Raw genomic sequence first — 24,346 nt, 5'->3', positions numbered from 1 at the left:
AAAATTAGAGAATGGAAACTAATTTTTAATAGGGACATACATATGTATGTACAAGGGTAACACTTCATGCTTTATATGCATTAGTGGGGGCTTAGAAAAATATTGGACCTCCTGGGGTCAAGAGGAGAAATATAAATGGAGCACAAATTGCATTATTGGAATAGTTGTTAAGGGACTTTCAAGCTCAAAGAAGCTGCAAATCTAACATGTTCATTAAAAGAATCAATGATGCACCACCATTTCAAGAATTTTTTCAAAATCCTTTTTCCCAAAAAACAGCAAGTTTTTTCTTGCATCTCTCTTTATTTTAAATCCCTTGGCAGCCCCCTCATTAATATGCATTGAATTATATAAACACTTCACCACAAAATATCTCAATGATCTATATTTAGTCTGTATTAATCAATCACATTTCAAGGGCACATGGTCTACCAGTTGTTTAAATACAAGCTGGCAGTATCAGTTGGAAGACTATACCCTCTACACAATACTTAAGATATTCTTTTGACATGTGATCACTTTACCCCTAATTAAACAAACACAGTAGTCCTTGTACATATTTTTTAATGTCGGTCACCTCCTTTGCGATGAACTTACAGCCAAAGGTCAACAATTCAAACGTGTAAGATAAAAAAAATAAAATGGCAAACTGATAGGACAAGATCCAGTCAACATGTGCCCTATCATTTACCTCTAACATGTCGAAAATGCATGTACATTTTTAGAATAAAATTGAGAATGGAAATAAAAACTGCATCAATGAGACAACAGTGGAAACATTGTTTTTCTCTATTTCAAAGAAATAACATTTTTTTCATTTTTATTCTGACTCATTTTTTGTCATTTCATAATTATTTTCATAATAACACCCAAACTTTATGGAAAACTTTATTGATAAACTAATGAACAAGTAACGGGAAAACAATTTGCAAAAAATATACTGTTTATATCAAAACTGTTATTTAGGTGCAAAATTGCCTGTTTTATTGTTTGTATTTGTTCTTTCCATATAACCATTTCATGTAAATGTGTTTTGCACTAATAAACAGAGTATATTGTCTTTATACCATGTGTGTTATTGGTGTAGATGAACTGCAATATGCTTATTCCAATAAATGTATCCCATGGGACCAGAATTGCATGTACTGTTATTCAAATCAAGGTCTTTCATTGAAAAAATATACATGTACATTTATTCCAACTAAGGTCTCTCATGGGACAGAGCATGTATGATTTATTTCAATGTATCCCATGGGACAAAGATACATGTACTGTTATTCCAATTAATGTTTCTTATCATGCTTATGGGACAAATATAGAAGTACGGTAATTTCAGTTAATGTCTCTCATGGGACAAATATACATGTACTGTTATTCCAATTGATGTCTCTCATGGGACAAATATACATGTACATTTATTCCAATTAATGTCTCTCCAGTGGTTCAGAGATTATGTATGTTATTTCAATAAATGTATTCCATGGGACAATGATGCATGTACTGTTATTCCAATTAAGGTCTCTCATGGGACAGAGATTATGTAGGAGTTATTTCAATAAATGTATCCTATATGGGACAAAGATGAATGTACTGTTGTTCCAATTAAGGTCTCTCATGGGACAAATATACATGTACATTTATTCCAATTAATCTCTGTTATGGGACAAAGATGCGTAACAGATATTTCAATTAAGGTCTCTCATTGGACAAAGATACGTACATGTACTGTTATTCCAATTCATGTCTCACATTGGAAAAAGATGTATGTACAGTTATTCCAATCGAGGTATCTCATGGGACAAAAAATACATGTACAGTTATTCAAATTAAGGTACAAATGTCTCTCATGGGACACACATACATTTACTGTTATTCCAATTAAGTTCTGACAAAGATACATGGTTTACTTCTACAAATTGTGACTCGGATGGAGAGTTGTCTCATTGGCACTACATGTAATACCATATCTTCTACAAATTGTGACTCGGATGGAGAGTTGTCTCATTGGCACTAATACCATATCTTCTACAAATTGTGACTCGGATGGAGAGTTGTCTCATTGGCAATAATACCATATCTTCTACAAATTGTGACTCGGATGGAGAGTTGTCTCATTGGCACTAATACCATATCTTCTTATATCTATGTACTATAATTCATGCATGTGATTTCTAGTATCATGTCCATACAAGTATTCTCACTAGAACAATGTATGATTGACAGGATATATTTCCTAGTACTAAAGCACCAGTATATGGTAATAATCAACAGGTAACTTGGGAAGGTAGAGCCTGGAATTAATTTAGCCTTGTAATTAAAAACTGTACATCATTATGGAACAAAAAGGTTATTTTTTTAGCTGTGCAAATTATTTCAAGGATTTATTATTGGATTAACAAATTATGATTTATTTCTAGGTAACACCCAACATTTAAAAAAATTAAAAAGCGTAATTAATCATGCCTCCTCCATGTTTTTCAAATAGCCAATGAACAACTAATAAAATTTAAAGTACAAAATATACCATGATTCACCAGAAGACGGGTCAACTAACTATGTCATTTTTATGAAGCAAATACATCATAATTTAATTAAACAAAGGGAAATAAAGAATAAAACACCTGCAAAAATATACTTATTATTAAAAACAACTTTTCTACGAGATATATTGAACTTACACATTTTGGCGTTACTTACTTCCGTGATAGTTTATAAGCATTTAAAGTTGTTGACCAGCTATTACTGGCCAGTCATGCTCGACTGATTTCTATATCTATCAAGGCCAATGGCCAGCTTGTTTAGAACATGTTTGATAGTCACTGGTTGCCAGCGGCTAAATCTGTATATCAAAATTGCCAACAATTATGAAAGTGTTTAAATTTCAAGCTTTAAGTATTGTAATAGTTTAAAAAAAAAAAAAAAATATTTAGGAGACTATTAATAATCAAAGATTTGGTATTTTCTAAAAGGGTAAAATATATCTAAAAACCCTAGGAGTTGTGTAAATAAAAGCAATTCAAACTATACCTGCTTGTGTTTTTAGACAGTGAATAATTTCTACCGACCAATGCTTAGACTTAAGTGTGAAAATTCAGTTATTTTGTGAAATTTAATCTTACTTTTTGTTTTTTAATCTTTTTGCAACTAATAATATCCAAGCTATAAGTTCATAAAAAAGATGTCAATAAATATTCTGGAGTAAAATTCTAAATGGTTATTTTTTAAAGGCAATTACTCTTTTAAGTAAAAAAAAAGACTTGGGAGGCTGGTTTTATGGTGTTTTCAAATTACGACATCAGAAATAGATCCTTAAGGTGAAACACAGCAATTGTCACGTACAGACATTCATAAACAGCAAGTGTTCTAAAATGTCTGAAGACACCTCATTTTAAAGCATGTAACTTAGTTTCTTAAGGCTATGCAACAAGTGTCCCCTTTAAGGAGCTAAATATATATAGACATTAGGGGTTCGACGAATTACAGAAATGAGCGATGATTTACAGAAAAGAACCGAAAAGGAGATCGAAGTTTATTGTAATTGAAGAAAATTAGCAAATTGTAAAATTATATAAGTCAATTATAAATAAAAAGATATTTTTCACAAAAGTTTATTATTAGGTTTTGAAACCTTATACTGCGACAGGACTACATATAATAACTTACTGTACATGTGAAAAATTATAGGTTAGGTCGGATGCCCATCTTATGGAATAGAAAGCATAGAACAGACAAGAAAACAAAATATATTAATTCATTACTGTCAAACAATTGTTCTACGTGAATTATATTTATAAGCTAAGTGTCATTATTTTGTTCAATCTTGCTTATTCATTTCGAACATTACAACAGTTCTTCATAAATTTTTTTGGAATGTGTTCCATTCATCAGTGAATATATATATAAAACGGACATTCGGACAATTGGACAAAAACAAAATAAAACAAAATATCCTTTAAAACAAGACAACTGAAATGACACTTAAGATTTTTTTTTCAAAAATATTAACTTTGAATGCTTTAATCTGATACAGGGAAATCTAACTTTTTTGTAAGGATCTACATATCCATATAAATGTACAGTCTAAATTTGAATTATTCATTCCTTTATTACGAGGGGGAAAATGGTGTATAATATATATATATATACATTGTTTTAACTTTAAATAATAATTATATGTATGCTCTTTTCGGTTCTTTTTGGTCCTTTTCTGTAAATCATTGGGCCGAGACTTTAGTGATAATCCATGATAACTGTTATAAATTATGTGATTTTTTTTTGTTAGTAGAACTATGGACATTTTTGTTTATAGCAACTTCAAAAATAGTTGTAAGTAGACAGAGTTTACAATGGTTTAGTTTTAGGATATTTTATATAATGAGTAATAATTTTTATTGGTAATTTATTATAAGATATGCTCTTTGGTGGAGTTGTTGCCTCAATTTTTATTTCCATACCTAATTTTATGACACTATAATCAATAATTATGAACTGGTTGATAGGTCATTGCCATTAAGAGTATTATATAACACTGATGACCTCAGACTAATGGCCTCAGAAACAATTCAATCAATTTTTATCTAATTTTGTATCTAATATGTTTATGAAACAGACAACTGATTGGCAAGAAAATGCAGAGTCAAAAGTTGAAAATGCTGGGGCGGTACAAGATAGTAATCTTGGCAAACATTAAAATACAAACAAACATAAGACTCAACTAAGCTCCTGCCATAATATCACCATTTGTTTTAATATTTCACATGAAAAATCAGGATGCCAGAAAATTTGCCTGAAAATTTGACTGCAAGACACACATCAAACAGAGGTTAAAATCTAAATCACTTCAATGATTAGCTGACCAGAATATAAAGATTCAGGGGGAAAAAAAAGAGAGAAGTTAGCAAAAATTTATATGACATATGTATGAAAAAAAAATAAAAATCTAACTAGATGATGCACATATGTATGTTCATGTGACAAGCATACCTGCATGTCAGACCTGTCTTTCTTAAATGAAGAAATATTCTGATAATAAGTAGTATGATTGATTGATTGTTATTTAACATCCAGTGACTTATCTGTATGATGGTTCATACCTGGCAACTTTTCAAAATGCCCATGGAGGTTTTGCATGCAAGATGGCTGTCATAGTCATAAAAAAACTTCCAGGGGGACTTCAAGTACATTTTTATGTTTTTTGGCTTCTTCATACTTTAATAAGCCTAATGTCAAAATGTAAAATTAATTGTTTTGTTTAAAATTGTGGACAAAATTGCACTTTCAAAATATAAATTTGGAAGCCTCCATGGAAGAAACTTCCCACGCAAATAGTGACAGTTGGCAGGTTTGCTGGTTGAAACCAAGAATTTAAAATTTTTAATAACCTTGAAAAAGATTCACTTACAGAAAGGAAAATTTCCAACCTCAGCCAGATGAACATAAAATGAAATTAATTTTAAATTTCAATTTGCTCAAGAGTTAACTGTCAACATGGTCAAGAGCAAATACATATTGTATTGCATGGGATTGGGGGGGCGGAACTTAATTCTCAAATGACTTTTCGACATAATACAGACATTTTTATCCTTCTTTTTTTCTTATGAACTTCAGCAAGATATGTTCTTTCTATGAGACACTATTAAGCATGGTCACCATTTATTGGGAAGGAAAGCATGAAAATTTGATGTCATAATTCAATTTTGACCAAATTTTGACCACTAAAGAACTGAGATCAAATGAAGCACACATTGATCCAATAAACAAGAGGTCAGGAAAAGCATAAATCGGGTAAGAATTTATTAGAGAAACACATTTTTAAAACTTGTCTAGACAAACTTTAAATGTTTTAAAAGTTTATGTTTCTTGGAGTGTTGGTTATTTTAAACAATATATGCCTCTGTCTGTCAAACATTGAAGAAATTACTGTGTATAAAAAAAAAACATTTAAGGAATGACTGTTATATTTTTTTCTGTCTATGAAGCAATAACATAAAAAATTTGGTGCACACTGAATAACGTGCGTAGCGGGTTATTTAACAGTGTGCACCACATTTTTTATGTTATTTCGAATAGACAGAAAAAATGTAAGTCATTTCTTATTATTTAATTCTAAATTCCAATTTAAACCATAGAAATCAATGAAAAAATGTTGATGACGTCACCATCACATGACTAAATTATGTCTATGGGCTGATAACAAAATAATGTCAGCAAATACATCCAAAATTAAATCATTGATTAATAATTCTACCCATAAAATATTTTTTTTTAAATAAATCCATTCAGAATTCTCCTGTTTACTGTAAAACAACTAATCTAAGCTATTTTTTGTTTTCTAACTAAATTCACTGCTATTTATTTTTGGAATCTATTCATTTTCTCAATGTACTTTTTAAAAGGCAAAATCCCAGTTTTACACAATAAGGACTTATGTAAGGAATTATGTAAGTCGCAAAATTAAGTTAGTTTAAAGTATACAAAGGATCAGAGTTTAAAAATATAGGTTATAACAATATTATTATTGTAGCCTAAAAATATCAAATAAGGTTATAGTCCTGTCAAAAAATGTTTTAGACAGAAAAACAACCCAAGGGTAGAGATATATGACATAGACATAAAAATCTTACCTTCTTTCATTTTAAGTATATATATATATTAAAATAATAAATTTCCAATTCAATTATCCACAAATGTACTTTTGTGTTATAATTAGCACTTTAATCCCTTGAATTAGTACTGTAGACCTCTGACTTTTAATATTCGTTGAAGCAAATCTTAGTCACTCTCATTAATTTGTAATCCCATTAACTCCTTGTCTTAAGAAGTTGACCATTAAAAATTCTTAATTAAAAAAAAATGGTCCAGAGTTAGTGTCCTTCAATGTCCAGAGGTCCATTGGTCTGAGGGTTATTCATCCCTAAGTTGAGTGACCACTATCACTGAATTAACTATTATATTGACCAGTCTACCTGTGTGTAAACAAATTGGTCAAGAACTAAAGGTGTGTAGAGGAGTTTACACATAAAGGCCAGTAGGTCATGATATAGTATAAGCCTGGTCAATTTCTATACCATGGGGTCATATTCAGGTCATCTTTATTGTATGGTCATCAATGTGTAGCTTACTAACTAAACATAGTACAAAGAGGTGAAGGTCAATGATAAAATCTTGATAAAAAGTGCAGATTACCAGCTCTGCTATAATTATACCAATGTAATAAATATGATATTCATATATAACCTTAGAGATTGAATTTAATATAAAATGTTACATAGATACAGACTGTGTCAGAAAGCTAAAAAAACTTTATGGTCTGATGGAAACAATATGTGTTAAGAGTGAAAAAAGTTTATTGAAAAGAGCATGGGGGTGTATCAAAAATAGTAACAAGGCTTTCATTTTAGCTTTCAATTTTTCACATTTGTAAGAGGACATAAAATTGTGCAAGTTTAAGGCAAATTATCTATGCTTCTTTCTATGCAATCGGTTAATTTTTTTGTTACATTGTAAATTCAGATATACATTTTATTTACTTTTTCATCTTCAAAAGATGAATTATCGTTTTATACATTATATCAGTAAATATTTTTTTAATTGATTTCATTACCAGAGGCACATACCAGTAATAGAATTTTCTCAATAAATTACATACACGCTAATGTTTGACATTACTTAGCATATAGGCACAAACAACAAAATAATGGCCAAAAAGGTCAGATGATATTTTACCAAATCTTAGCAATCGAAAACAAGAATGTGTCTATAGTACAGGGATGCCCCACTCCCACTATCATTTTCTATGTTAAGTGGACCATGAAATGGGGGAAAACTCTAATTTGGCATTAAAATTAGAAAGACCACATCATAGGAAACATGTATACTGAGTTTCAAGTTGATTGCACATCAACTTCATCAAAAACTACCTTGACCAAAAACTTTAACCTGAACTTCACACTATCTTTTCTTTTGTTTTTTTCAAAAACTTTAACCTGGAGTGGGATAGACGGACAAACGAACAGACAGACGCACAGACCAGAAAACATACAATGCCCCTCTACTATCGTAGGTGGGGCATAAAAATAAAAATCAGTGGATATAAAATTATGCCTGCAAACCAGGAAGCAATTAATATTATCTTTTGGTAAATAAATTAAATTATTTAAATTTTATCAAGATGTGTTTTAATATTTCTTTTACATATTGACTTTTATAATATGATTAAAATGGCCTTCAAACTGATTGGTTACTAGAACAACTACTAGTATTAGCAAAAGTTTTGATTTTCATATTGATTGGATAAAATATTATTTTTCAACTTGAAAATTTAATTTTCACTAGTACTCCGGTAATAGCTTTTCTAATCTAAGTCATCAAATAACAAAATTTTCAATAAAATTTCATTTAAATTAGATAGGGATTTAGAGAGGGGGGCCCAGATTGCCTCTCTCTCCCCCTCTTTTGTTGAAAACATTTGGTTGATTATACAAATATAGGAAATAACTGAAGCACGACTGCAGCAGGCCCCCTCTTAAGTAGTCAGTGCACCTCCTTCCCCCTTTATGAAATTCTGGAACCACCCTTGTACATTGAAGCGCTTCATTCTAAAAATGTGCGCACGGTCAACGCTTTTACAACCCTATGAAGTTACAAAAAGAAGCATTCAATAATACTTATAATTACATTTTTTAGCTATGATCATGAAAACACGAATTTTATATTTTTCTTTATTTCATTCACCTGTGCACTTTATTGTGGGACCACATGTTATCATGAATGAAAAGTTTTATTAAGTGATGCAATTGCTTACGGAATAACAGGTGATGTGCAGTTAGCAGTTAAATAGAAAGTTAGGGAATTTTTTTCTGTGATATAAATATAAGAAGATGTGGTATGATTACCAATGATACAACTCTCCACCTGAAACCAAATGACAAATTAGAAGATAGCAACTATATGTCACAGTATGAGGTTCAACAATATAGCAAGACTTATACACCAAATGACATAGAAGATAGAAACTATATGTCACAGTATGAGGTTCAACAATATAGCAAGACTTATACACCAAATGACATAGACGATAGAAACTATATGTCACAGTATGAGGTTCAACAATATAGCAAGACTTATACACCAAATGACATAGAAGATAGAAACTATATGTCACAGTATGAGGTTCAACAATATAGCAAGACCTATACACCAAATGACATAGAAGATAGAAACTATATGTCACAGTATGAGGTTCAACAATATAGCAAGACCCAGACACCAAATGACATAGAAGATAGAAACTATATGTCACAGTATGAGGTTTAACAATATAGCAAGACCTATACACCAAATGACATAGAAGATAGAAACTATATGTCACAGTATGAGGTTTAACAATATAGCAAGACCTATACACCAAATGACATAGAAGATAGAAACTATATGTCACAGTATGAGGTTCAACAATATAGCAAGACCTATACACCAAATGACATAGAAGATAGAAACTATATGTCACAGTATGAGGTTCAACAATATAGCAAGACCCAGACACCAAATGACATAGAAGATAGAAACTATATGTCACAGTATGAGGTTTAACAATATAGCAAGACCTATACACCAAATGACATAGAAGATAGAAACTATATGTCACAGTATGAGGTTTAACAATATAGCAAGACTTATACACCAAATGACATAGACGATAGAAACTATATGTCACAGTATGAGGTTCAACAATATAGCAAGACATATACACCAAATGATATAGAAGATAGAAACTATATGTCACAGTATGAGGTTCAACAATATAGCAAGACCTATACACCAAATGACATAGAAGATAGAAACTATATGTCACAGTATGAGGTTCAACAATATAGCAAGACATATACACCAAATGATATAGAAGATAGAAACTATATGTCACAGTATGAGGTTCAACAATATAGCAAGACTTATACACCAAATGACATAGACGATAGAAACTATATGTCACAGTATGAGGTTCAACAATATAGCAAGACCTATACACCAAATGACATAGACGATAGAAACTATATGTCACAGTATGAGGTTCAACAATATAGCAAGACATATACACCAAATGATATAGAAGATAGAAACTATATGTCACAGTATGAGGTTCAACAATATAGCAAGACCTATACACCAAATGACATAGAAGATAGAAACTATATGTCACAGTATGAGGTTCAACAATATAGCAAGACTTATACACCAAATGACATAGACGATAGAAACTATATGTCACAGTATGAGGTTCAACAATATAGCAAGACATATACACCAAATGATATAGAAGATAGAAACTATATGTCACAGTATGAGGTTCAACAATATAGCAAGACCTATACACCAAATGACATAGAAGATAGAAACTATATGTCACAGTATGAGGTTCAACAATATAGCAAGACCTATACACCAAATGATATAGAAGATAGAAACTATATGTCACAGTATGAGGTTCAACAATATAGCAAGACTTATACACCAAATGACATAGACGATAGAAACTATATGTCACAGTATGAGGTTCAACAATATAGCAAGACCTATACACCAAATGACATAGACAATAGAAACTATATGTCACAGTATGAGGTTCAACAATATAGCAAGACTTATACACCAAATGACATAGAAGATAGAAACTATATGTCACAGTATGAGGTTCAACAATATAGCAAGACTTATACACCAAATGACATAGACGATAGAAACTATATGTCACAGTATGAGGTTCAACAATATAGCAAGACCTATACACCAAATGACATAGAAGATAGAAACTATATGTCACAGTATGAGGTTCAACAATATAGCAAGACCTATACACCAAATGATATAGAAGATAGCAACTATATGTCACAGTATGAGGTTCAACAATATAGCAAGACCTATACACCAAATGATATAGAAGATAGCAACTATATGTCACAGTATGAGGTTCAACAATATAGCAAGACCTATACACCAAATGACATAGAAGATAGCAACTATATGTCACAGTATGAGGTTCAACAATATAGCAAGACCTATACACCAAATGACATAGAAGATAGCAACTATATGTCACAGTATGAGGTTTAACAATATAGCAAGACCTATACACCAAATGACATAGAAGATAGCAACTATATGTCACAGTATGAGGTTCAACAATATAGCAAGACCTATACACCAAATGACATAGAAGATAGCAACTATATGTCACAGTATGAGGTTTAACAATATAGCAAGACCTATACACCAAATGACATAGAAGATAGCAACTATATGTCACAGTATGACGTTCAACAATATAGCAAGACCTATACACCAAATGACATAGAAGATAGCAACTATATGTCACAGTATGAGGTTCAACAATATAGCAAGACCTATACACCAAATGACATAGAAGATAGCAACTATATGTCACAGTATGAGGTTCAACAATATAGCAAGACCTATACACCAAATGACATAGAAGATAGCAACTATATGTCACAGTATGAGGTTCAACAATATAGCAAGACTTATACACCAAATGATATAGAAGATAGAAACTATATGTCACAGTATGAGGTTCAACAATATAGCAAGACCTATACACCAAATGACATAGAAGATAGCAACTATATGTCACAGTATGACGTTCAACAATATAGCAAGACCTATACACCAAATGACATAGAAGATAGCAACTATATGTCACAGTATGAGGTTCAACAATATAGCAAGACCTATACACCAAATGACATAGAAGATAGCAACTATATGTCACAGTATGAGGTTCAACAATATAGCAAGACTTATACACCAAATGATATAGAAGATAGAAACTATATGTCACAGTATGAGGTTCAACAATATAGCAAGACCTATACACCAAATGACATAGAAGATAGCAACTATATGTCACAGTATGAGGTTCAACAATATAGCAAGACTTATACACCAAATGATATAGAAGATAGAAACTATATGTCACAGTATGAGGTTCAACAATATAGCAAGACCTATACACCAAATGACATAGAAGATAGCAACTATATGTCACAGTATGAGGTTCAACAATATAGCAAGACTTATACACCAAATGATATAGAAGATAGAAACTATATGTCACAGTATGAGGTTCAACAATATAGCAAGACTTATACACCAAATGATATAGAAGATAGAAACTATATGTCACAGTATGAGGTTCAACAATATAGCAAGACCTATACACCAAATGACATAGAAGATAGCAACTATATGTCACAGTATGAGGTTCAACAATATAGCAAGACCTATACACCAAATGACATAGAAGATAGCAACTATATGTCACAGTATGAGGTTCAACAATATAGCAAGACCTATACACCAAATGACATAGAAGATAGCAACTATATGTCACAGTATGAGGTTTAACAATATAGCAAGACCTATACACCAAATGACATAGAAGATAGCAACTATATGTCACAGTATGAGGTTCAACAATATAGCAAGACCTATACACCAAATGACATAGAAGATAGCAACTATATGTCACAGTATGAGGTTCAACAATATAGCAAGACCTATACACCAAATGACATAGAAGATAGAAACTATATGTCACAGTATGAGGTTCAACAATATAGCAAGACTTATACACCAAATGACATAGAAGATAGAAACTATATGTCACAGTATGAGGTTCAACAATATAGCAAGACTTATACACCAAATGACATAGAAGATAGAAACTATATGTCACAGTATGAGGTTCAACAATATAGCAAGACTTATACACCAAATGACATAGAAGATAGAAAATATATGTCACAGTATGAGGTTCAACAATATAGCAAGACTTATACACCAAATGACATAGAAGATAGAAACTATATGTCACAGTATGAGGTTCAACAATATAGCAAGATATAGACAGCATAAATAGCAATCTATAAAAGGCTCTGAAATGACAAAGGTAAACAGTTCAAACAAGAAAAATAACAGCCTGATTTATGGACAAAACATTTCATGAAAAACAAATATGATTTACAGCTAAAAAGGGCAACCATTGAATGACGGGAGCTCTTATTAAAAAAAATATCTAACAATTAAAATAAATCGAAATATTCATGATTTTTCTAATACAATTTTTGGTGAAATGAGTTGCTTGATTCTAACTTGGGACAGGCACCTACAAAACATAGCTTTCCACATCTGAACTATTGACAGAGGACATCCTGGTTAAGTTCATACAGCTGTAGGCTACTTTCTGTTGATTAACCATTACTATTATAGTCATATTTTATAACAGTTATGTCTAGCCCCAAGTTTCTGACTGGACAATATCGTTATAAGTTATCACATTTTTATAGCTTTATGTTTGATGTAATATTGTTGGGAAATTCTCATAAATTAAGCTGAGACTTTTATGCAATACTAGAAGTTATTGGTCCAGTAATTATGAGGGTCTGGATGGGTAAAGTAATACAGAATCAGTGGCAACATATTACAGAATAGAGAACAATGGTCAAAAAGATAAGAGAAAAGAGAATAATGACATAATAATATAAAGAAAAGATTAAAACAAAAAATCACAAAGTCTCGAATCTAAAAAAAAAATACAACCAAACATCCCGAAATTTGAAAAAAAAATGATTCCCGAATTCAGAAATCCTGAGCTTAAAAACACCCGATATATATAAGAAGAATATGTCTGAGCACAGAAAATGCTCCTGCTCAATCTTTGCATTTTTCAATTTATAAAGAGGCAAAAAATCTATAAAGCTAAATGATGCACTGCCCTAATTTGTATTCTGCCTGCATGTTGTGCTTAGTATTGTGAATGAGTTTTCTAAAATTTTCATGAGTAAAACTTTAGATATTGTAAGAGCATTCCTGCCATGTCTGGTTTCATTCCATTTGGTGGTTCTCTAAATGTCTCTGTCTACGATACATTTAGTCATCTTTCTGAAATTATCTGTATTAAAGTGGATCCCACCATGCACATTAAATTAAGTAAGCTTCAATTTGGAAAACACAGTGTAAAAAAATATCAGAAAACATCCAATAATATTTATTCTTAAATTATGTGCTTCCTTCGCTTTGTGAATAAACCCATGCTCTAAATCCAATAATAATTGAATGCACATACTTATATTGACTACTGCAGAATATTGAATTTTATCAAATTGGCATGCATTTAATATATTTCATCAACTTAAAACACTTCCAAACTCTTAAATGATGCACATGTTTGTCACTAATATATAATTCACTATCGCTTGGGCAAAAATCGTCAGGAGTATAATGCCTACCCATGTTAAAACTACAATAAAGTATAGCTTGCATCAATTATTTCTTAAACATACATTGAAACTGAGGTCAAGGACAAAGATTTATACCATATAAAAACTTCATTACATAATGATAAGGCATCTAGGTCTTCTTCCTTCTGAAATATAGGAAGCTTTATTAAAAAATATGACACTAGTTGTCACATTCACACCAGATTAAAATTGAAAATGGATATGGGAAATGTGTCAAAGAGACAACAACCCAACCAAAGAGCAGAAGTCAGCATGTGCAGCATTCTTCAACTTTCCTGGCAGATGATTCAATAAAACAAATATTTATATTGAAAAAGACTATCTTTTTTAATTGAAAAAAAACCAACCATCTTCACAAAATACAATAATTAAAAAAACACCTTATATAAGTCAAGGCAACACCACATCTAAAACAATAGCTATAAGAAAAGCATTTTGTAGATGCATTCTTACAGAAAGAATTGACCTAGATCTTAATAAACAATGACTGTCTGAGCCCATATTATAGATTACAATAAATCATTTTCTAGAAACCATAAAAAATCCCATGTTACTGCATTTTCACCGATATTTCCTGACATACTAATATTCAACTAATATTCCATAAGTGTCAAATAGGTACAAGCTTCAATAAATATTGTTAAATTGTCTGGAGAATAAAACACTGGTTAATGGTCTAGAAAAAATATTAATAAATTCCTAAATTTTACAAAACTGTTGACATATAAAAGATATTTGACAAATTCAATATTTCATGCAGAATTCGATTTTCTTTTGCTCATGTATTACAGAGGTCAGCAGGAGCAAGTACAAAGTTCAAGGACACAAATAGATAGAACGTGCCCAGTTGGTATACTTTTAGACCAATCATTTAGCAATGGTGGACATCTTTGAAGATGATTGTCTGATCTAATTTTTTGAGAAAATAATCTTATGAAATTCAGCAATATCATTCAAAAGATGTGTAAAATTAAATCATTTTTTTAAGAGGAATAACTTGTACTGTCACAGAATAGAAGTTCCTTCATAATATAAGTTCCAAATGGAAAAACTATTCTGGAATATTATTTCAACAGGAATAAATATTACAGTAGATGTTCCTAACAGAATAAATATTATAGATTATCGGTCGTCCCACTGTCTATATCACTCTGTTCAGCTCTTAATATTATTCCGTATCATGTCTTTGTGACGTCAAATACGTTGACCCGGCCTTAATAACTTTGACCCAGACATATCAGCGACGTCATAATGTTTTAACCGACGTTAATAACTTTGACCCGAACTTATCAAGTCATCTTTTGTGTGCTGGTGAAACAAAGAAAACGCTTCTGAAACACGCAAATACAGCCCGATAAATCGATTATCAGATTATCTACATGTTGATATCGTAAAATATCAGCTGCGAGACATAATATGAAGCTTTTTGTCGAGTGAACGTAGCGAATCAATTATAAATTTCAAAACTTTAGCCAATTACTTGCATTTACCTTTCAAAGTAATTAAAATTAAATCTCTCACTTACTAATTTTTTAATGCTTGGTGGCTGCGTGAACCAAACTTCTATAGTATGCTTTTATAAATGGTTGAAACCAACACAAATACTTTATTCTAATTGTTTTGTCTAATTCTTCACAATAATGCCCCTTTATTTTTATGGTCCATGACAGGGTGTTGAAATTTCAGTAGTTTCGTTAAGTAGTTTATTTGTACTAAAAATACTTGAATAATCATCTGGAACCCAAACGTATGATGGACTGAAAGACGGACATCACAATAACATAGTAACAAGTAGTTATACCCCTGCTTTGCAGAGGCGTGGTTTATTGTAAGTTACTAGTTTAAGTATGGTTTCAATGATTATTATCGCCATTTTTGACGAGCCTGCAACTTTTGTTGCAGAAGGCTCGACATAGGGATAGTGATCCAGCGGCGGCGTTAGCTTACTTTTTAAAAGCGTTTGCCTTTATATATTAGAAGATGGAAGACCTGGATGCTTCATACTTTGTTTATAGATGCCTCATCTTACGAAGTTTCCGTCAGTCACATTTCAAATGTCCTTGACCTCATTTTCATGGTTCAGTGACCACTTGAAAAAAAAGTTAAGATTTTTACAATGTTGAATTCTCTCTTTTTATGAGTAATAGGATAATTATATTTGGTATGTGCGTACCTTGCAAGGTCCTTATGCACGTCAGACAGTTTTCACTTGACCTCGACCTCATTTCATGGATCAGTGAACAAGGTCAAGTCCATATCTCAGACACTATATGCAATAGGGCTAGTATATTCGGTGTATGGAAGGACTGTAAGGTGTACATGTCTAGCGGGCAGATGTCATCTGACTTTGACCATAATTTCATGGTTGAGTGGTCAAAGTTTAGTTTTTGACCTCGACCTCATTTTCACGGTTCATTGCTCAGAGTTAAGTTTTTGTGTTTTGGTCTATTTTTCTTAAAATATAAGTAATAGGTCAACTATATTTGTTCTATGGAAGCATTGTTAGCTGTACATGTCTGCCTGGCATGGTTCATCTGACCTTGACCTCATTTTCATGGTTCATTGGTCTTTGTTTAGTTATCTTGGTTAATGTTAAGTTTATGTGACAGTTTTTAATAAAGTTTTATACTTAGGACTATCAACATAATATCAATGATTAGTAGAGAAGGCGAGAAATTTTAGCGTGTGCACTCTTGTTTAACATGTATTGCATCTGCCCAGGTCATTCATCAATAAACTCTAGTAAAAAATCAGCTAATTCCTATAATAATTGCTCGACATGTCATACACCCATTAGTTACTGTCTTATTTGCATTCATATGTTACATTTTAGAATAACAAATTACTATTCTTAAATATAATTATTTTCATGTAAAAGGAAAAGATTTCAACATGTTCCATATGAAGGTCTAAATGGGGTTTACAGAAAAGAAAATAAGGGGCAAGAAGGGTGACATCAAAAAAGAATAGAGAAATTTGTTCTAAAAACTTGAAGGATAAAGAAATAAATCCCCCACCCCCAAATCCAGACCTGACTTAAAACTTTAAATTGGAGCGTCATCTAATCAATCATACAAATTCAATTACTGTAATTCAGAAAATATGGTCTTAAACATAAAGAATAGAAAAAAATGGTCTAAATACTTATAAAATAAAGAAATAATGTATCCCCCTCCCCATTCAGGCCCTCATATATAACTTGATCTTATCAATCATACAAATTCAAGTAATTAAGAAAATATTTGTCCATCACAAACTGCAATAATTTGGTATTATTCCCAGAATAATGAGAAATATTGATTATGGACAGTGTAAGCAGTGGTCACTATAATAATCAATCTGCTTAACAGATGTCTGTGATTACAACGATAGGTCATATAATGGTCATCATATTAAATAAACAAGTCAAGCATATATAAAAGAAGAAAAAAATCGGTCCCTGTCTATTTAAAAAAATCAAAATTTCTGTAATGAAAACCAATCTTATAAATTCCCATCCCCTAAAATAATGTAAGCCAATTCCACAAAATCAATTTCAATTAATTCAAATGGAACCCCGACATCCACGAATTCCAACATCCTTATAAAAATCTATGTCAACATTTATTTCAATAGTTTGTTGAATAAAATTTTTTCATAGAAGATGGCAGTTAAATGTTATGGTAAAATACTGGAACTGACTGGATAGATTTATATAATTGTTTGCATCAATCAACACATTAATATCTAATTACAATAAGGATCTGCTTGTACCCTTTCAGAGCACATTAGATCCCCCCTCCCAGTATTTAGTGGATGTTGTGTAGCTCAGTCTATTATGTTGTACTTTGTGTACTAATTTTGTCTGTTGGTCTTTTTCTTTTTCTAGCCACAGATTTGTCAGTTTATTTTAGACTTATGAGTTTAAATGTCCCTCTGGTATCTCTAGCCTCTCCTTTATAACCTATTCCTGTCATGCTGACGACCAAATAGGCAGTAACTCTGTCTTTGAGGTATAAATAAAACTGACCATCATTTTTTTGTGGACTATATAGGCTTAGGGTTTTTGTGCATAAATACTGAGTTATTTTATAATTATACAGAAATGGCACTGCTCCATTTGAGTTCATCCTTGGAATATCAGAACAAATCAATTTATTCATATTTAGTATTCTTCATTTCCCCTCCCTGGTGATTTGGCCTTGATATTGTATATTTATATCTCTTTTGTCTATGTTATAACTTATTTCCTGAAAGAAAGACTCTTGAGTATTCAATCATTCTTTAAGTCCTAAAATGAACATGGTAGATAGTGCTTATCCTAGATTTTCTGAGATTGACAAATCCAGTTATAACAAGAGGCTGTCACTACGACAGCAAACCGGATATATTAACATTTATTTGTGTCCTGGCAATATCACAAGAACCATTACTGATGATTGGTGAAAGTGAAAATCGTCAATATCAAATTTGACATCTATTTTGTCATCAGTATTTCAACATATTAAAATTTGAAAAGCTTAGATTGAATGGTTCGTGAGTAAATGCAACAACGTGAAAGGAAACATCATTTTATAATCTTTCAAGAACCATAACTCCTGAACGGTAAAAGTCAAAATCGTCATTATTTAACTTGACCTTCATTTAGTTGTCAGTAACAACATATTAAAATTTTAAAAGCTTTGGTTGAATGCTTCATGAGAAAATGCACGGACACGACTGGAAACACCATTTTTCAATCTTTCAAGAACCATAACTCCCGAACGGTAAAAGTCAAAATCGTCATTATTAAACTTGACCTCAATTAAGTCATCAGTAACAACATATTAAAATTTGGGAAGCTTTGGTAGAACCGTTCATGCATAAATGCACGGACACGACTGGAAACGCCATTTTTCAATCTTTCAAGAACCATAATTCCTGAACGGTAAAAGTCAAAATCGCCATTATTGAACTTGAACTTTATTTAGTTGTCAGTAACAACATATTAAAATTTTAAAAGCTTTGGTTAAACGGTTCATGAGTTAATGCACGGACAACATTTAATTGCCCCCTGCCCGACCGACCGCCAAGCATTCCCAAATCAATAACTGACATTTTTGTCACAAAAATCCGGTTAATAAAATGTTCAAGTGGACTATAAATGTTGAAAAAGTCTTTCTTGACAATCGATTATTAAACAGGTTATTACTGTAAGAATGATTATCAAATAATGAGAAAAAAATATATGGTTACTTTTGCAATAAACAAAATACTTCAAATATGCTAAATCAGTACATAACTATATATGGAATCATACTGTAAAGTTGCTATGTTCAGTGGACTGACCATGAAAATGGGATAAAATCAATAATTTGGCATTAAAATTAAAAAGAGCATATCAGAGGGAACATGTTTACTAAGTTTCAAGTTGATTGGACTTCAACTTCATCAAAAACTACCTCGACCAAAAACGTTAACTTGAATTAAGCAAGACGAACAGATGGAAGGAAAGACGAACGAACAGAAGGACGCACAGACCAGTAAACTTAATGCTCATAAATGGGGCATAAAAATTCCTGTAAAATTAGTTAAATCTGTAGCAAAACCTAAATGAGATTTAGGAATATTTAAGAAAGCCCTTTTTCCCCTTTAAAACATTTATAAATCTTTAAGAAATGAAGGCTTCTGACAAATCAAATACAATGCAATTTCCAGTATAACTTTTATTTCGTAGGGGCATAACTCATTGAAAATATTTGATCAGCATTTACTTTTAAAGGTGTTTAAAACATTGCTAATTAATATAAACCTACAATACCAAGATTTATAAAATTCTGGAAAGAGTTGTTCACATAACTGGTAATAATGCAATTTTCCATTTATATTTCCAAGGGACAGACATAACTCTTTTAAAAATTATTGGATGGTTACCAATATTCCAATTCATTCAAGACATTGCTAATATAAAGCATTGATATATGTTTCATAATATTTTGGTAAGAATTGTACAAATATTAAAAGTGTTAAAGATGCACATTTTCATATAATTAATGTTTCCAAGCGGTATAACTCTTTTGAAAATAGTTGATCTGTATTGATTTTAAAACTTGAACCTAACATTGCTAATAGATATGTGTGACATAAGTTTCAGAAAATCTGTCAAGAATTGTACATGTGAGAGCTCTAACAAGACTGGACAGACAGACGTCCAGTATTGCTATGTCCCCCTGTAATGTGTTCAGGGGAAAAGTTGCTTTGGGAACAATATATTAACCCTGCTGAAACTGCCACCTCTGGCAACATTAGATTTATGTCTTGTTTTTTTTTTACTCCATAAAGGATAGACAAAAATTTTGTATCAGAATATCAGTTAAAAAAATATTAAAAAAATAAAATCCTTTGCCTATATCTATCAACCCTTATACATGTATTTGTTTTAGAATGGAAGCATAAACATCAATATTGTTTTTTTGGGTAACAGGTAGTCCATTCATGAATCTGACTCAAAAGACTCTAATGATCTGACCAAAGTCAGAGAAAAAACTTTTTTTTTCTTCTTCTTTTTAACTGAGTCAATAATGAAACGCATATGAACAAAACAGCCAAGAGACAGCTAGCTTTTCATTAAAGCTATTTCTTGTTTATAATAGCAGTCAATTTTTCAAACTGTACCTATCAACCCATTATTATCACAATACAATTTAATATCTTTCCCAGGAAAACATGGAATTATAAACTTTAATAAAGTCTGCATTGCAAATCAATAAAACTAATAATTTACATCAACAGAAAAGCATTAATCAACTTTTACGTAACTGAATCTCAGACAATATACAGAATATTTTACAAGGTAGATCAAGGATTTCTGGAACTGGGGAGACATTCCCTATTGAATTTTGTTTAAGGTCATTTGACTCTACCAAAAAATAAACTCATCATAGATAACAGGACTAAATTTAGTGTATACGCCAGACGCGCGTTTCGTCTACAGAAGACTCATCCGTGACGCTCGAATCCAAAAAAGAAAAAATAGCCAAATAAAGTATGAAGTTGAAGAGCATTAAGGACCAAAATTTCTTAAAAATTTGCCAAATACAGCTAAGGTAAGCTATGCCTGAGGTAGAAAAGCCTCCTACACAAAGCCTCCCAAGTAATAGTTACATAACTTGCATGCAAGTAAAAGTTTTTAACAGGGGACTAACAATTATTCTATTTTAATTTTATAGCTTCTAGTCATACAATGATTTTTGCGTTTGAAGTCTTGTATTGGTGACCAATTTGCCATTCCCAATATCTACCTTAATTTATTAGTATTAAAGTTTTCCTGGTAATAGGCATACACTTGAATTATTGTCTTTTTGTACTCTTTTTGCAAATTACATGATGCAATTGATATTGGATAACCATTGATGAGACATTAAAGGTGGAAGAAAGATTCGTTGTTGATTGTTTTCAAACTCACAGTCTGAAAATTTGGCAACATTACCCAAAAATAAATTATAACAAAAGTTTTTTCTACAGAAAATGACTCAAAAAACTATTTTTATGTTGATTATAGGATTTTGCATTATGGATTCATAATAGAACTTAAGTTTAGGATTTAAAAAAGCATTTTGATATATTATGGAACAATAAATATTAAGAGGATATATGAGGGGAGATAACTCAAGATTATTCAAAGTTATAACTAGTTGTAATGCTGCACACAAAAAAGCATTATGCCCAACTTTTCTTTTTAGTTTCTGAAGTGAATGAAAAATATCTCGAATTCTCCACCTTTTTTTTAAAATTCAACCATCTCATTTGCAGAAAAGTGGATTTCTCATTTTTTAAATCTACAAGAAATACGAGAGATTTTGCATTTCCTATATTTAGCTTGACAACAAGCTCCATAACATGGACTTGTCATTACTAGAATAGAATATAGCAAAGGCAAAGGCAAATTTATATTTATTTAATAGTGTAGCATAAACTAGATTTTAGAAGACTACAAAATAATTTTGTCATTTTTTTCCAACTAAAAATGCAAGTCATTAGTTTTATGTAAACAGAAACCAAAATTATTAAGACACCATAGAAATTAATAAATGCAAATAGATAACACAACCGAAAACAGGGCCATACAAATTTGTTTAAAAAAATCAATTTCAAAGCCCTGGTTAAGACTTTAAAATTGTGGAACAAGAAAAAGTATCATTTCATCAACAGAAATTAAAGAATAATTTCACCTGAGTGATGTTCTCATCGTTTTTAATTCTTTTTTCAGCTGTTTTGAAATTTAAAAAATTATTGATGATTTTTTGGTCTTATTTATCCGCCAAAAGTGTTTCCTGAGAAGAATAACAGGTGAGCCTTTGGACATGTAGCAGATGACCACAAGTGAACAATTTCTAAAGCTGTAATTCATTACAATGTGCACAATTCTAATCAAAATCAAATTCTAATAAATTTGTGTTTTTTAAAACTTACATATTTACAACAAAATAACAAATTAATTCTCAATAATATCAATATCGATTAAAAACCATTTTGATGCTAAAAGCTGTTTCAAAATTTGTCTAAAAATCTTATTTTAAACCCATTTTACGATGTCTGAAAGTCGATTTAAATTTCTTAACAATTTTTTTAAATCCATACTTGGGGAAATTTTTTAAAACTTTTTATTTAATCAATAATTGTGGAATATTTATCATCATTTCATCAAACGTTTAAAATTCATATATTCTGATTAAAAAAATATTTATAGGAAAGTCTGCATCAATACCCATGTTGTTGAGCTGCTTCATTTAACAAGTTCTAATTCAGTTTCTATATTTCAAACTTGATCTTCGTCTGCAATTTCTATTCTAAAGTACAAAGTTCCTTGAAATTTGCACTTTTGATGCTTCAAAGAAACTTATTGACACGGTTTCATTAATAGTGCAAAACATATTTCCTGGCTTCCTTCATTGAAAATTCAAAGCTATGTTAAATCCAAGCTAACTTGGTTTTGATAAAAATAAATTCCATCCATGAATATATTCACTTCCAAGAATAAATAAGCTAGTGGTTACATAAATGCCTAAGTACATATTTTTTTTCATATATTAATTAAATGACAGTTCTACAATGATGAAAAATCTCTTGTATACTAATTTACACCAATTGATAAGAACTGTATATGTAATCTTTATGTTTTGATTCTAGAAATGAAAGAACAGAGATCCAATGTTACCCCACAATGCATATATTTTTTTCTGCCAAAGGGTAATAACTCATACAAAATAATTACTAATATCTCACAAGAAATGTATGAATGGAATGACCAACAAATTTATTTTCCATGCACGACTTTTCAAGGGCTGAACTCTTGTAAAACTAATTTTTCCAAGACCTTGATGATCAGCCTTTCATAGAAACTATTTTTAAAACTTCAACAATTACATGACAAAGGGACATTAATCCTGTAAAAAACAAGGAAACTGCGAGCTACTGCTCACTGATGATACCCCCGTCGCAAGTGGATAATATAAATAGTGTAAAAATATGCAAGTGTTCGGTAAACAGGAAGTTGTCGAGTGATGAATCTGAAAAAGCATCACACGGTATAGCTGACTTATATAAATCCTGAAACCAAATTTCAAAAATCCTTGTATTGTAGTTCCTGAGAAAAATGCGACGAAAAATATTCATGGGACAGACGGACTGACGGAAGGACAGACAGAGGTAAAACAGTATACCCCCCCCCTTTTTAAAAGCGGGGGTATAATAATATATCGGAATAAATCAGAGCAGATTACTAACTCCCTCAAGACATTGTTGATATAAACCTACAATATGAATTTACTAACACATACCTGTCAACTCACCCGTTTTTTTGCGGGTGACACCCGTTATTTTCACCTCTCACCCGGGAGTTTTTCTTTACCCGGCGGGTCCCAGGAATTTCTAACATTACCCGTTTCACCCGGATTTCTGACCGGAATTGTTTCAGGTATTTAGAAGTAATACGACCTTCGGTTTTATCGGTCTTTTTCAATGTAACCAAAAGTCAAAATGTAGGACTTGTTTACCTGAGCTACGTAACGATA

General features: G+C 31.3%; 4 protein-coding genes across 5 annotated transcripts in view; 3 read left to right on the top strand and 1 right to left on the bottom strand.

The window, feature by feature from the left end:
- Nucleotides 1-24,346, bottom strand: part of LOC134707862 (ecdysone receptor-like) — a 121,652-nt gene that overhangs the window by 49,618 nt on the left and 47,688 nt on the right. The window contains exon 1 of one of the 2 annotated variants that reach the window (XM_063567967.1): nt 6,624-6,642. The exons of the other annotated variant lie outside the window; for it this stretch is intronic. The gene's annotated coding sequence lies outside the window, so the exon portion shown is untranslated. Of the gene's footprint in view, nt 1-6,623; nt 6,643-24,346 lie in introns of those variants that run through there. 2 annotated transcript variants of the gene reach the window in all.
- Nucleotides 9,709-11,109, top strand: LOC134705958 (uncharacterized). The gene has a single exon (XM_063564671.1). It carries the CDS (start codon nt 9,709-9,711, stop codon nt 11,107-11,109), a length of 1,401 nt encoding a protein of 466 aa, XP_063420741.1.
- Nucleotides 11,296-12,420, top strand: LOC134705957 (uncharacterized). Its single transcript, XM_063564670.1, has one exon. It carries the CDS (start codon nt 11,296-11,298, stop codon nt 12,418-12,420), a length of 1,125 nt encoding a protein of 374 aa, XP_063420740.1.
- Nucleotides 12,469-12,921, top strand: LOC134705956 (uncharacterized). The gene has a single exon (XM_063564669.1). The coding sequence runs from the start codon at nt 12,469-12,471 to the stop codon at nt 12,919-12,921; it is 453 nt and encodes a 150-aa protein (XP_063420739.1).

Source organism: Mytilus trossulus, chromosome 2 (assembly GCF_036588685.1).
Source record: "Mytilus trossulus isolate FHL-02 chromosome 2, PNRI_Mtr1.1.1.hap1, whole genome shotgun sequence".
In the NCBI taxonomy this organism is placed as follows: Eukaryota; Metazoa; Mollusca; class Bivalvia; order Mytilida; family Mytilidae; genus Mytilus; species Mytilus trossulus.
This window is presented reverse-complemented; position numbering and strand designations above follow the sequence as displayed.